Source organism: Pongo pygmaeus, chromosome 3 (genome assembly GCF_028885625.2).
Source record: "Pongo pygmaeus isolate AG05252 chromosome 3, NHGRI_mPonPyg2-v2.0_pri, whole genome shotgun sequence".
In the NCBI taxonomy this organism is placed as follows: domain Eukaryota; kingdom Metazoa; phylum Chordata; class Mammalia; order Primates; family Hominidae; genus Pongo; species Pongo pygmaeus.
Genome location: NC_072376.2, coordinates 141,454,849 through 141,469,237, shown reverse-complemented (window position 1 = coordinate 141,469,237; position 14,389 = coordinate 141,454,849). Strand labels below are relative to the sequence as shown.

At 46.3% G+C, this 14,389-nt stretch overlaps 1 protein-coding gene across 8 annotated transcripts in view; it reads right to left on the bottom strand.

The window, feature by feature from the left end:
* Positions 1-13,805, bottom strand: part of JADE1 (jade family PHD finger 1) — a 65,430-nt gene extending 51,625 nt beyond the window's left edge. The window contains exon 1 of one of the 8 annotated variants that reach the window (XM_054486815.2): positions 13,620-13,805. Coding sequence is in view for 2 of the 8 variants with exons in the window: in XM_054486817.2 (XP_054342792.2) it covers positions 12,087-12,342 (256 nt within the window). In the remaining 6 variants the exon portion in view is untranslated. Of the gene's footprint in view, positions 1-7,051; positions 7,072-11,647; positions 11,796-12,086; positions 12,363-13,200; positions 13,295-13,381; positions 13,442-13,619 lie in introns of those variants that run through there. The other 7 variants (XM_063664121.1, XM_054486819.1, XM_054486818.2 and 4 more) reach the window with 7 other exon arrangements.
* Between the last annotated feature and the right edge of the window lie 584 nt (positions 13,806-14,389).

Below are 14,389 nucleotides of genomic sequence, written 5' to 3'. Positions count from 1 at the left end.
TATAATACATTAGTTCACTTTAAATTCTTTATAAGTTATTTTTGAACTCAGATTTAAAAACCAAGAAAGCATTTTTCAAGACTTTAAGGAATTTTAAATTTGAGTGGTTCTGAATGAACCACAAGCAGCTCTCATTTGCCAATTTATAAATAATCCAATCACTGCTTATGAGCTCTAAGGCAATCTATTAAACCCCTTCCAGGACTCTGTAATTGCTGACTCAATTAAGAGTCAGCAACTGAATAAGAGCAGCTATGACAAAACATTCCAATCATTTGTACTTGGAATGTATTTTTTTAACTTCCCTTGACATGGGAGTAAATGAATTCACGACCAAACAAAAAAGGCAGTCAGTCACCATGGTCTCCAATCTTGAGCTTTTATCCCTATTTCCATCTACTCAGAATTCTTTTCTGTTAGATCTAAATGCTCAGATGTGGAAAGATGCCCAAGACATATTAGGGGAGGAAAACAGGCAAACTGCAGGGAAAAAACCCAAAATATAAGGCCATTTATATATAATAGAAGGAGAGAAAATACCTATAGCAATTGCTTGTATATTCATAGAACATTTCTGAAAGAATATAAATGTTCATAGTGGTTATCTCTGAGAAATGTGACCAAAGGGTTCCAAGACAGACTGAGTTGGGAACTTTTCCTTCTCTTTATGACCTTTAATATGCTGTTAATGTTTTTTTTTTTTTTCTTGAGATGGAGTTTCACTCTTGCTGCCCAGGCTGGAGTGCAATGGTGTGATCTCAGCTCACCGCAACCTCCGCCTCCCAGGTTCAAGCAATTCTCCTGCTTCAGCCTCCCTAGTAACTGGGATTACAGGCATGTGCCACCACACCCGGCTAATTTTGTATTTTTATTTTTTTTTTAGTAGAGACGGGGTTTCTCCATGTTGGTCAGGCTGGTCTCAAACTCTGACCTCAGGTGATCCACCCGCCTCAGCCTCCCAAAGTGCTGGGATTACAGGCATGAGCCACTGCACCCGGCCATGATTTTAACTTTTTACGATGATTGTGTACTATACTTATAATAGTAAAGACAATTTTTTTTGGCCGGCGCAGTGGCTCACGCCTGTAATCCCAGCACTTTGGGAGGCCGAGGTGGGCAGATTACTTGAGGTCAGGAGCTCGAGATCAGCCTGGGCAACATGGTGAAACCCCGTCTCTACTAAAAATACAAAAAAATTAGCCGGGCGTGGTGACACATGCCTGTAATCCCAGCTACTCAGGAGGCTGAGGCAGGAAAATCACTTGAACCTGGGAGGCGGAGGATGCGGTGAGCCGAGATCGTGCCATTGCACTCCAGCCTGGGCAACAAGAGTAAATCTCCGTCTCACCAAAAAAAAAAAAAAAAAAAAAAAGATTTTTTTTTGAGAGACAGAGTCTCGCTCTGTTGCCCAGACTGGAGTGCAGGGGTGTAATCTCTGCTCAGTGCAACCTCTGCCTCCCAGGTTCAAGCGATTCTCCTGCCTCAGCTTCCCAGGTGAGGTAGGAGGGTAGGAGTAGTAGTCTCAGGTGTAGCTGGGACTACAGGCGCACACCACCACACCCGGCCAGTAGTAAAGATTTATTTCTTCCCTGCTCCTCACTATATAAAAGGCCCTGGAAGCACAACTTCTTGCCCCAATGCAAAGCACCAGCCTATAACGAGCAACCATCAATAAACTATGTATATGCCACCTCTTTCCTGAGATGCGGTATCAAAGAATTGTCTTGCTTTAAAAGAATATCTGATGCAAAGGTGCAGAAGAAAAAAAAGAGAAAAGGTAATAATGCCATAAAATGCTATTATTCCCTATTTGCTTGATTAGGTCATCACATACTTCAAAAGCTTAAGTTTTTGAAACAAGTAAAAACAGCCAACATTAGTAGGAGGTCACTTAAAATATATGCAATAATAATAGAAAAAAACTAACCCAGACAAGAAAATTAGGGTTTAAACTACACACAGGCTGGGCATGGTGGCTCATGCCTGTAATCCCAGCACTTTCGGAGGCCGAGGCGGGCCAGATCACCTGAGGTCAGGAGTTCGAGACCAGCCTGGCCAACATGGTGAAACCCAGTCTCTACTAAAAATACAAAAATTAGCCGGGCATGGTGGCAGGCACCTGTAATCAGGTTGGTGGTCTCAAACCTGGCAGCTACTCTACTCAGGAGGCTGAGGCAGGAGAATCGCTTGAACCCAGGAGGTGGAGGTCGCAGTAAGCCGAGATCGTGCCACTGCACTCCAGCCTGGGCAAAAAGAGTGAGACTCCCTCTCAAAAATAAAGAAGAATCCATTTCAACTCCTTATCCATTTCCACAGTAGTACTACTTTGGAAAAAATTTAAAAAGGCTATGTTCAAGAGGTAGCTGGAAAATATGCCATTCCTTCCACCTATGGCAGGCATGGTTGACAAATTAGGTCATTCTTTTCCATACCCCCAGGCACATATCTTCAGAATCCTCCTTACCACAGTGCTACCACGAAGAGAGATAAAGCCCATTTGCCCTATATGTCTTATTCCTCGTCTCACAGTTTTCTGACAATTTATCAGGGAAAGCTAGGGTCAGATTAATCTCTTCAGAATATATAAAAATGAAATGTTTATTTTTTAAAGCATTTCACTGAAATCAGGAGTTTGTGTTCCATTCTGCCTTGGGGGTCTCTGAACCAGGTACTAATTTCTATAATACAAACCTACACACTTCATGTCAAACTCTAAACGCTCATTAGACACTTTAGGAAAACAAAGTGCTTCTGAATGAACGAAGGTAAGAATAAGTATGAGAAAGGATTCTACAACCCATTATTCCATCCATGGTGGAATAAGCCAATAAATGCTAAATGTCTACAGGGTAATTTTAAAAGATTTTTAAATGCTCAAACCAGATGTTCTTATACAGGATATACAAAGCAGCTTCTGCAGAAACCAGACTCAACCAGCTAATGACAATTACACTGTGCACAGATTGAAATGCAGCTGTTTTTCAGGAACTTTGTTCCTTGATTATACCCGGTTGTCAGAAACTATCCGTTACCACTAACAATGTTAAGTCACCAAAAATTTTTAAAGTACTGTTTTTAAAAAAAAAGAGAGAGACTCCCAATGTTGTATATTTGAAAACCTAGATGACACACTTGACAAAAACAACATTTACACAATCATCCAAGTTACATATGAAAACAAACATTTCATCACAATTGTACAAGCCTTGTTATGATCATGGTAACCTAAGGTGGTCTCAAACCTAGCAGCAAGGTCTAGAAAGCACTCTCTGAGGCTGAAGTCTCAGTCTCACAACGCAGACTGTGTCTACAAGTCTCACAACAGATGTGTCTACAAGAAATCTTCCCAAAAGAAACCCATAAAATCATAATTAACTGCAGAGCTAGAGAGGATTTCAAAAACAATTTAAAATAATTTAATCCACCTTTCCTACTTTTAAAGAGGAGTACATGAATTTCTGCATGTTTATCAACTTGCACAAACACACATAAGTAGATCTTGTGCAAAGGCAGTAGCAGAACCAAAGACCAGTTCCCCAGGTGGGTGGGCGGGCACTCTCCTCCCACGCCAGCCACCTCCTCACAGATTCCTGGACTATGGGCTTCTTCCTCTCGGATGTACACTGGGATTTAAAAAGAGGTCATGTGAATGATTAAGGCCATGATATGTTATCAGAGAGCAAAAACTTAAAATGTAATCAATGAACACCAGTCTGTTAACTTGGAAACTGAAACACAGATTCATGGCAAGATGGTCACAAATGCCATTCATTTTGTGTAGTGAAGCACACAAAAGGTAAAGCTGGAAGAATGTGTCAGCAGTTCCTTAAACACTACCACAGGAGTATGAGTTCTCTCGGAGTGGCAGGCATTAACTTCTGATTGCTGTGACACATACACCCTACTTGACATTATCTCCCTCTGTAGTGGAACCCAATCTTATAATACATATCCTCTTACACAGGGCTTCTTAGCTTGACCCCCCTGGAGGGTGTGAGAGATGACCAAGGTATTTGTTCTTACCCATTTTATCCTCAAAAGGGATCTAGGATCAGAATCCCAGCTACTCCAGAAGCTAAGGCAGGAGAACTGCCTGAGACAAGGAGGTTGCTGAGCCGTGATCATGCCACTGCACTACTGCCTGAGCAACAGAGACCCTGCCCCCCAAAAAAAAACCACCATTGCACTCCAGCCTGGGCAAGAAGAGCGAAACAAAAACAATCCACAGCCCTCAGGGTGGCCAACTACCTCCAAACAAACTTCTAATTTCAACTTGTATTTTCAGGTTCCTAGAAGGGAGCTCAGCCACCAGCAGAAACAATCAAGTAGCTGCTGTGTCTTACTATAAATCTGGGGAGGCCAGGGAGTGATGGCCAAAGTAGGCAGAACCTTTGAGCTCAGGAGTTCGAGAATAAAGAAACATAGCAAACCCCATCTCTACAAAAAATACAAAAAACTAGCCAGGCCTGGTGGGGGATGCCTGCAGTCCCAGCTACTGGGAAGGCTGAGATGGGAGGATCAAGTGAGCCCTGGAATTTACACCACTGCACTCCAGCTTGGACAACAGGGTGAGACCCTGTCTCAAATCAATCAATCAACCAACCAATCAGGGGTCAACAGCCTGTTTCTGTATGGTTTTTCAGCTAAGAGTGATTTTCACATATTTAAATGGTTGAGGGCAGAGGGCCAAAGAACATTTCATGACATACGAAGTTTATAAAAATTTTACATTTCTATATCCATAAATATCACGTTCACATTCATTTTGCCCATGGTTGCTCTGGCACAACTGCAGACTTGAGCAGTTGTGACAGACCATATGACCCACAAAACCTAAAATATTGACTACCTGGCTCTTTACAGAGAAAGGCAACTGATCTGTCCTATAAATCAACCGATCAGTAGTATGATGTTTATAAACCACCATTATGTGTGTTTAGTTCAATGTCAATCAATTACCAGGTGCTGGACAAGCACCCGAAAGCTTACAAAATTAAGGATCAGACACAATCACTCCTTAAGAAGTCCCTAACTATGGCCGGCCATGGTGGCTCACATTTCTAATCCCAGCACTTGGGGAGGCTGAGGCGGGTGCATCACCTGAGGTCAAGAGTTTGAGACCAGCCTGGCCAACATGGTGAAACCTCGTCTCTACTAAAAATACAAAAATTAGCTGGGCATGGTGGCACATACCTGTAATCCCAGCTACTCAGGAGGCTGAGGCAGGAGAATTGCTTGAACCCAGGAGACAGAGGTTGCAGTGAGCGTAGATCATGCCACTGCACTCCATCCTGCGTAACAGAGCGAGACTCTATCTCAAAAAAAAAAAAAAAAAAGAAGTCCCTAACTAGAATAGGCAATAATCAAAAGGAGGGCATTGAGGAGACCTCTAAGCAACTTAAATAAAGGCCACAGTAAAACCAGTGGGTTTTTCTCAAAAGAAAACCCCTGAGGCTCCTACTTGGAGCTAGTGTACACAAGTTTTAAAAACTTCTAACAAGCTTCTTATTTGATTTTCAAGTTAATGACCAATAAGCAGAAAAATCACTGTTCTCAACAGGCATTTTAACTACAATACATGGTAACAGTGGCAGTAAAAGGATCACAGAGAAATCATAAAAAGAAGTCACCAGAATTTAAACACTTAAACTAGAATCCAAGGATGTGCTTAAGGAAACACCCAAGTTTTCTGGGGGAGAGCTTCCATGGGTTTCAGTTTCAAGTGTCCCCAACTTAAAAAGTTACAAACCACCAACACTCAGCCTCTATATGTTAACTGCATCATTGCATTTCCACATGGAAATAACTGATGCTCATAAAGACGACAAAGAGTAATCAATAAAAATTTTAAATTGCATTTAGTGTACTTTGTGCTAAATTAAAGCAAGCCATGAAGTTCAACCTCAAGCAACTTGCTAATAACATTGCTATTTCTTGTTCCTTACCCTGGTGTAAGTGGGAAACAAACAAACAAACAAAAAAAAAGATTATTTTATGCCTCAGTGTGGACCCACACCACTGAAATCTTCACTTAAAGTAAGTGCTTATAAACTCTCATGGAAGATGCCATGAATTCTCAAATTAATAAAATCTCCTGCACAAGAGACACTAAATGATCAATAGTTTAAAACATTACTGCCATTTTAAACAATAGTTTAAAACATTACTGCCACCAGCCACACGGGTGCACACTTGTAATCCCAGCTACTCAGGAAGCCAGGGCAGGAGGACTCAGCTCTGGAGTTCAAGACTAGCCTGGGCAACCTGAGCAACATAATGAAACCTCATCTCTCTAACAAAAAACACAGACAGACAGATGCCAATTGTGAGTGCTTTCGAAGTAATAGAAAACTAGCCAGTCACGGTGGCTCACACCTGTAATCTAGCACTTTGGGAGGCCGAGGTAGGTGGATCACTTGAGGTCAGGAGTTTGAGACCAGCCTGGCCAACATGGTGAAACCCCGTCTCTACTAAAAAATACAAAAATTAGCCAGGCACGGTGGCATGCGCCTGTGATCCCAGCTACTCCGGAGGCTGACTCACTTGAACCCATTGCAGCGAGCCGAGATCCCACCACTGCACTCCACCCTGGGTGACAGAGCAAGAACCTGTCTCAAAAAAAAAAAAAAAGAGAGAGAGAGAAAACTGTAGTTTACTTCGCTCAACAAGTAAGCCCAAAAAAATCTAAGGTTTTAAAAATTAACTTTCTTCAACTGCTCTCTATCACATTATGTCTTACCTCTACCTGAAAAACCAAAGGCAAAAAGTAAATACTGAATTCGTTTTAGAGTAACCAAAATTTGGTCACTGAACATTTACTGTGTGCACATCGTATACTATGAGTCTAAGGGATTAAATGTAAAAATATATGGCCCCTTTCCTAGTGATAAAGGCTTTCCATTCCAAGTCTGGTAATCTTTATGTTTGTGCTTTGAGGTGAGGAAAGGATCCTTAATAATCATTCAAGTCCTGCGCTAGGAAAGGCCCCATCATAGCCAAAGTTTCGTCAATTTCTTCCATTCTGTTCCATGACACCCAACCTTAAACTTACAAATTGTCACTTCTATGTGTAATTAAAAAGGCCCTCCAAGGTCATTTTCTTGCATTTATTAGGAGAGCAGAGTAACTTGCTTCATCAGGGCTACGAACTGCAAAAAAAGAAAAAATCAAAATAATGCTTACAACCTCATGCTCACAAACCAAAGTTTTCATATGAGAAATACACTAGGCAAAGGACAATAGACTCAATTAAATCTCAACTTTCTGAGATATTACATTCCACAAACATAAAAAGAACAAACATAGTAATTGTCCAGATTGTAAATACATGGTCATATAAAGTGCTGCAAAGACCTGAAAACGGAGAAAACAGATTTAACTTTAAGACTTTTAAGGAAACAACTTACCTGTCTCAGGAATTAAAATACTTTCCTAATTTAAGATTGCTGATACCTCCTAAGAAACTAGAAACTCCAAGCAAACCCACCCTTCATGTTTAAAAAAAAAAAAGTATTGTTGAATATGGTGCCAATTCTCTAAAGGCTTGTACAAGGGAGGAAATAAGTTTAAACGTGACGTAACTTTCACTGTTTTAACAATCAAGCTAAACCTCTTAATGCCAACCCAAATAAAAAGCAAGGTGTGTTCGCTAATATGTCATATTTCCCTCTACAAGATATCTGTTTTATAAACCTCATAGGAAAACCAGTTTTATAATACAAATTCTGACAGACCATTAACTGTAATGCTGTAACAGGTGCCCCATAATACTAAATGACAGGGAAGAGCTTCACAAACAAGAAAGTAAAGAAGCAAGCAGAACCGTGACAGATTCCTATGCCTCCTCTTCACTCTGACCAAACCCTAAAGAGACAGGATGTAATCCGTGTTTGATATCTTGATGTTTATTGTTCCAACCACCTCAGTACTGAAACACAAACATCTGATAAATCTTTTTCCAACAAGTCTGTGGAAAGTAACATCAAGCAAGCAGATGATCTCCAAATCTAAGATTTCCAAATTATAATAAATACCATTTTGATTTCCTGCTTTTTTAAAATCCAGGCAACTTTATTTCCAAAGGCTTGCCTCTTCAGTGTCAGATATTCTGTCAAAAAGTTACTTAAGATTGCCGGGCGCGGTGGCTCACGCCTGTAACTCCAGAACTTTGGGAGGCCGAGGCGGGCGGATCACGAGGTCAGGAGATCGAGACCATCCTGGCTAACACGGTGAAACCCCGTCTTACTAAAAATACAAAAAAATTAGCCGGGTGTGGTGGCGGGCGCCTGTAGTCCCAGCTACTCAGGAGGCTGAGGCAGGAGAATGGCGTGAACCCGGGAGGCAGAGCTTACAAGGAGGCGGAGCTTGCAGTGAGCCGAGATCGCACCACTGCACTCCAGTCCGGGCGACAGAGAAAGACCCCGTCTCAAAAAAAAAAAAAAAAAAGTTACTTAAGATTAAAATCTACTTAAGGGAAACAACCAAATGCAATAAATGGTCCTTTATTAGGCAGTGGTTTAGACAAAGCTTCTGTATTACATTCTGGGGCTAAATGGGGAAATCTGGACATGTCACAGTAATAGATTATATTAAAACTAACCAAGCTAGCTGACAGAAAAAAAAAGGTCCTTAGAGCTGGGTGCGGTGGCTCACGTGTGCAATCCCAGCACTTTGGGAGGCCGAGGCGGGTGGACCACCTGAGGTCAGGAGTTCAAGACCAGCCTGGCAAACATGGTGAAAACCCGTCTCTACTAAAAATACAAAAAATTAGCTGGGCGTGGTGGCGGGAGCCTGTAATCCCAGCTACTCAGGAGGCTGAGGCAGGAGAATCGCTTGAACCTGGGAGGCATAGGTTGCAGTGAGATCCCACCATTGCACTCCAGCCTGGGCAACAAGAGCAAAACTTTGTCTCAAAAAAAAAAAAAAAACCCTTACAGATGGTATATACATATATCTCATTTTTATTAAAACACACATGTACATGCATAGAAAATTCTCTGAAAAGTAATACAGTAGTCATCTATGGATGGTAGCAATTTGTTTTTATATTTGTTTCCTTGTATTTTCTAATTTTCAAAAACGTACATGTAACACTACTTGTGTAATAACTTTTTAACAGCTCCTTAAAGTCAAAAATCAATATCGATCACGTGCCTACTATACATGTAAGACACAATGGAAATCTGCTTTTACTCTCACCTAGTCCTCCAAGTTTGTTTTTTAAGTCATCTTTCTTCCCCAACCACCCAGGCTAAGCAACAAAACACATTTCCTCAAACTCCAATAGGTTTTCTCCCTCTAGTTTCACTCAGACACACATACTTTTCATCGCTGTCCCTGTATAGCTACTCTTTCAACCTTGATAACCAATGTAAGCAAAGCACTGGTTTACAAGCAGAAAACCAGTCAAGTGAAGCGGGGAGAACTAAGAAGGTGGGGTTTTTTTTTCTTTTAAATGAACACATATCTACCTTTGTTAAAGCTAAAATATATGTGCAACCAACCCAACTTTTACGAGCAAGCAGTCTGTAATCTTAAAGGTAGAATCAAGTTCAAGTTCTACCTCACTTTCAGACACTCCCATTATCTCTGCTAAATAGGAACGAAAGAAAATAGGAGGGAACCTAACACTTAAACAGCTTAAAATTATATTTATTCTACACATTAAAATGACAATGCCAAGTAATAGACACTTATAGAAGTATGCAAACTTTGAAGAAGTCAGCAAAATACCAAGCAGAAAGTCATCTGATTTACAAGTGACTGTAAGCAGGCTGGGCGCGGTGGCTCACGCCTGTAATCCCAGCACTTTGGGAGGCTGAGGCGGGCGGATCACGAGGTCAGGAGTTCGAGACCAGCCTGGCTAATATGGTGAAACCCCGTGTCTACTAAAAATACAAAAAAAAAATTGCCAGCCGTGGTGGCACGCGCCTGTAGTCCCAGCTACTCAGGGGGCTGAGGCAGGAGAATCGCTTGAACCCAGGAGGCGGAGGTTGCAGTGAGCTAAGATCATGCCACTGCACTCCAGCCTGGGTGACAGAGCGAAAGACTCTGTCTCAAGGAAAAAAAAAAAGTGACCGTAATTAAATGAGACTAAGATCTTTGGGATAAAAGGACAATAAAAATTCTGGGTTGCATGTACTTGCTAAGAGTGTTACTCACAAAACACCCCATTCAACTCCCCGCACATATGTTGCCCACCTACAACAAATTATTACATCAAAAGTGTTGACTCAATGCAAGTATGGACATATTGAATGCTTCCTTTCTCCACCTGTAAGTGATTAAATCTTGATCAGTTGTGATTTGATCAAAATGCAACTTACTATAAAATCTGTAACCACTGGGGAGTCACTACCTAAATCAGCTTTCAGGGAAATAATTTCCTTCTATCTTAAAACTAGTTCATTAGCTTTGAAAGGTATTAGCCTTGAGCTACAAGTAGCAAGAGAGCCAGCCTTCATGGCGGGTATTATAAAAAGGAAAAATAGTTCACCTAATCAAAAAACCTTTGGGAAAGAACCCCCTAAGCATTCCCATTAATGGAAACCTCAGATCCTCTCCTACTTTCCTGAAAACGTAGCTGTCTCAGGTCCTTCACTGCAGCTGTCATTTTACAAAAGAAAATTTAAATTGCCTCTTGGCCGGGGCAAATAGAGGGCGACAGCCCCTCGCCCCTGCCGAAGCGAGGCAGGGCGCCAGCCCTCTCGTTACTAGAAGGCAAGCTAAAGCTCCTTTTAAACGGTCTCCGGATGACGACGCATTCCTAACGGGTTTCGAAGGCATATTTAAATCGCCCGCTTTTTTGTTTGCTCTCAGCATTCACCGGCACCGGGACTGCGGCCGCCCCTGCCTGCTTGGGGTGGGAAACCTGGGGCCAGCAGAGCCCGGCGCGGGGGGGAAACCTGGGGCGGGGGGAGACCCGGGACGCGCCGAGCTGGGGTTGAGGACTCGAGAATGAGGAGCTCTCGTGGGAGAGTGGCGGAGTGAGGGGGGGACGTGAGAAGGCTGAGGATCCCAGCAAGGGGGGCACCCCGGGGTTGTGGGGGAGCTGGGCCGACGCCCCGCAGCAGCGAACGCTCCGCGCGGCTCCCGCCGCCCGCCGGGGAATGCGCAGGGCCGCGGCTCCGCGCGGCGCCGCCCCCTCCCTCTCTCCCAATCCTCCTCCTCCTCCTCCTCCTACTCCCGAGGCGACAGAAACAACAGCGCGGGAGGAGGGGAAAGTAACTCCCGGCACCTCCGCCGGAATTAGCCCCGGTGCAGTGATGACACCTTCTCGTGGCGCAACCAAGCCCCGCTCCCTCCGCAGCGGCGTCCCCGCCGCCGCCGCCCTCTCCATTTGAAAGTGGCCACCCCCCGCCGCCGCAGCTCCTCCCGCCCCGCCGCCGCCAGCTGCACCAATCCGCTCGGCCCCAGTTGCAAATCAAACGCTCCCTCGCGTCCAGAAGCCACTTGCGCCGCTGGAAACGGCCGCGCCGTCCCCCTCCCCAAGTCCCTCCGGGGCGGCACCTTCGGGCTGGGGCGGGCGCGCCGGCGAGAAACGGTTTTAAGATGGGAGCGGCAGCGGCGGCGGCGGCGAGGAGCTCCGAGCGGGCTCGGCTCCCGCTCCCGCTCCCGCCCCCAGACAGTTCTGGAAACTGTGTATCACCTCTGTCACAGGAAGCCATCCGGCGAGGAAGGCGGCGCGGAACCAACAAACAAACGCCTGCGGCCGACCGCCGGAACCGGCGCGGGGACCGCGTCGGGCTTCGGGCCGTTCCCGGGGCGGGGGCGCGGCGGCCACCCCCGCGCCGCGGGCTTTGTGCGGGGCGGGCGCGGCGGGCCGGGCGTCCCCGCCCCCGCAACCCCCCACCCCGGCCCGGGCGGCGCAGCTGGGACCGTTAGGTGACGCTCCGGCCGCGGCGGAGAAGCAGCGCCTCGGCCGCCGCCCGCCCCCCATTTCCACACTGGGCCGCCTCTCCTCAAACGCCAGAGGCGGGCTACAAAAGTTGGCCCCAGGGCCACCCAGCACCTGCCCACGTGCCGCGAAGGCTCGCTCCCGAGGCTCCCCCGGTTCCCTCCCCCGCCGCCCTCGGCCGCCAGGTCACCTATTACCGGTGGGAGGGGAGAGAGGCTGCTATTTAAACGCCCGCGGAAGTTGAGGCACCCCCACTGGCGGGTGCCGTGCACCTGCCTCCCGCCGCCGCGCTCCGCCACTTTGAGCAGCAGCCGCGTCCTCAGCCCCGCCTCCTGCCCGAAGGCGGGCGGGGGGGAGCGGGAAGGAGGTGGAAGGGATCGAATTTCTCCAGCAAATGGGACCGTTCCGACAGGATTCGGTTCCCCGGTCAACATTCCACATTCCATCCCTCTCCCGCATTTGCAAGCCAATGCCGAGCAACCCGGAAAGCCTGCTGGCTACCGAACAACAGCCCCCAACTCGCAAACACAGACTCACAGGCACAAGACACGTGCACTGAAGGGCTCTGCAACTTGCAGTCCCGGGGTACACACTACACGTTCATTTAAGGAAGGCAAGGAGACCAAGAGACCCCACCCCCACAATTTGCAGATGGTGCCAAAAGGTTGCAATTTGCAATCCCCTTTAAGTTCATGATTAATCGGTACTTTGCTCTACCAACGCCAACTCCTACCCCATTTCATCGATTAAGGGGTTTTACACTTTACAAGCAGTCGCGCTGTGAGTAAAAGATCTGATCACTGGAAGCCCAATTCGGAAGAATCTAATTGCCAAACTGTCCCTCCACCCCCACCCCCACCCCCTCTCACTGCCCTTGAATTGATGCAATGAATATTTTGCACATGTGGTGACGCGGTGACAAGAGCCAGGGCTGCGGCCACCACACACAGATGTACCTACGCACACCTATGTTTGGACAAATACAGTCCCACCACACACACGGTCTCACACACTCTGGATTCATATATGTACGCGAACCAGCGTTCTGCCATTGCCATCTGTCTACCAAGTTGCTACTATGCTTTCCACTTTCATGCAGCCTAATGCACTTTGGCTTTCTAAAAAAAAAAAAAAAAAAAAAAAACCTATAAACTAAAGCCAACTTAAACTGGGCTTCTGCTCCTAAACGCGTTTAATTGATGATTCGCCTGAAAACCGCATGTTCCTCGCAAATCCAAAAGAAGAAATAGCTCTAAGTCTTCAGCCCCCCAAATTTGAAAAAAAAAAATCATAATAAAACTTACTGATCCAACATAGATCAATTTTCAGGATCCAAAAATCATCCTCTCCTCCTCCTCCTCTGGCCCCCGCCCCGGCAGTGCCCAAGTTACTGGTGGGATAGTAACGCTGCGCTCAGCGGCTGCCTCCCTCCCTCCTCGCTACATATCGAGAACCCAATCTTTTGGCGCCATATTAATGACGTACTATATTATTTCCACTAGGCAGCGACCTTCGGCATTAAATTACTCCCGAGAACTCCCGAGCAAAGCAACAAAACCATCAAATATGGCTGAGCCTCTCGGCTCGTCCTGCAGCCGCCGCCGCCGCCGCCGCCGCCGCCGCCGCCGCCGCCGCCGCGGGACCGGGACGCGCACACGGACCCACACGCGGACACACGCGCGGCGCGCCCACCCCGCGCGCCCCCCGCGGCCCGCGCGCGTACCTGCTGCGGAGGGGTTCGGCCGAGGCGCTGGGCTGGGCGCCGCTCGCTTTCTCGGAGCTGCATGAGTTCGGGCCGCGGCGGGCGGGCGGGGAGCCGGGCGGGCCCCTGCTCTTGCCGGCGCGCACACACCGGGCACTCGCGCACGGAGGCACTCTCGGTCTGGCGTTTGGCTTGTTATGGAGGAAGGACTATGTGAATCAAACTCATTTCTGGGTCACTGCTGCCACAGGGGGGAGCACTTTAATCCCTTGCCAAAACGGAGAGGGTGGGGACGGGAGGGCGGAGGGAGCATGCGGGAAGCCCGCGGCGCTGGGGGCTCGGTCCCTCGTTAACTCTTCGCAGTCCTCGCCGCAGCCGGCTCAGCCTGCGCCAGTAGGGGCTCGCAAAGAACGGCACTGTTCAGCTCTTAGTCTCTTTACTTACTTCACCCACCTTGTGAGCCTAGAAATTCTTGAGGTGTCTCCAAGCAGGGAAGTGGGTTTTTAAATTAGCGCCTTCAAACTGCTGTCCCAGTTTCAACTCTTGTCTGACATCTAGAAATGGATTCTTTCAGAATAGTTCAAAATTACGTAGATTAAAATACGGCTATTAAGATATGTCATTTGGGTGAAAGGTTTTATTTTTAGGCTGAGTGGCAAAATAGTTGTTTGTAGTAACAGTTTTAGGGAATTGCACATTAGGATGACATTTTTAAATATAGGTAATCCAATTCTGAATAACATCTTTACCTAAATTTGTATGGAAGTGATCATTGCAAATGAGCATTAATC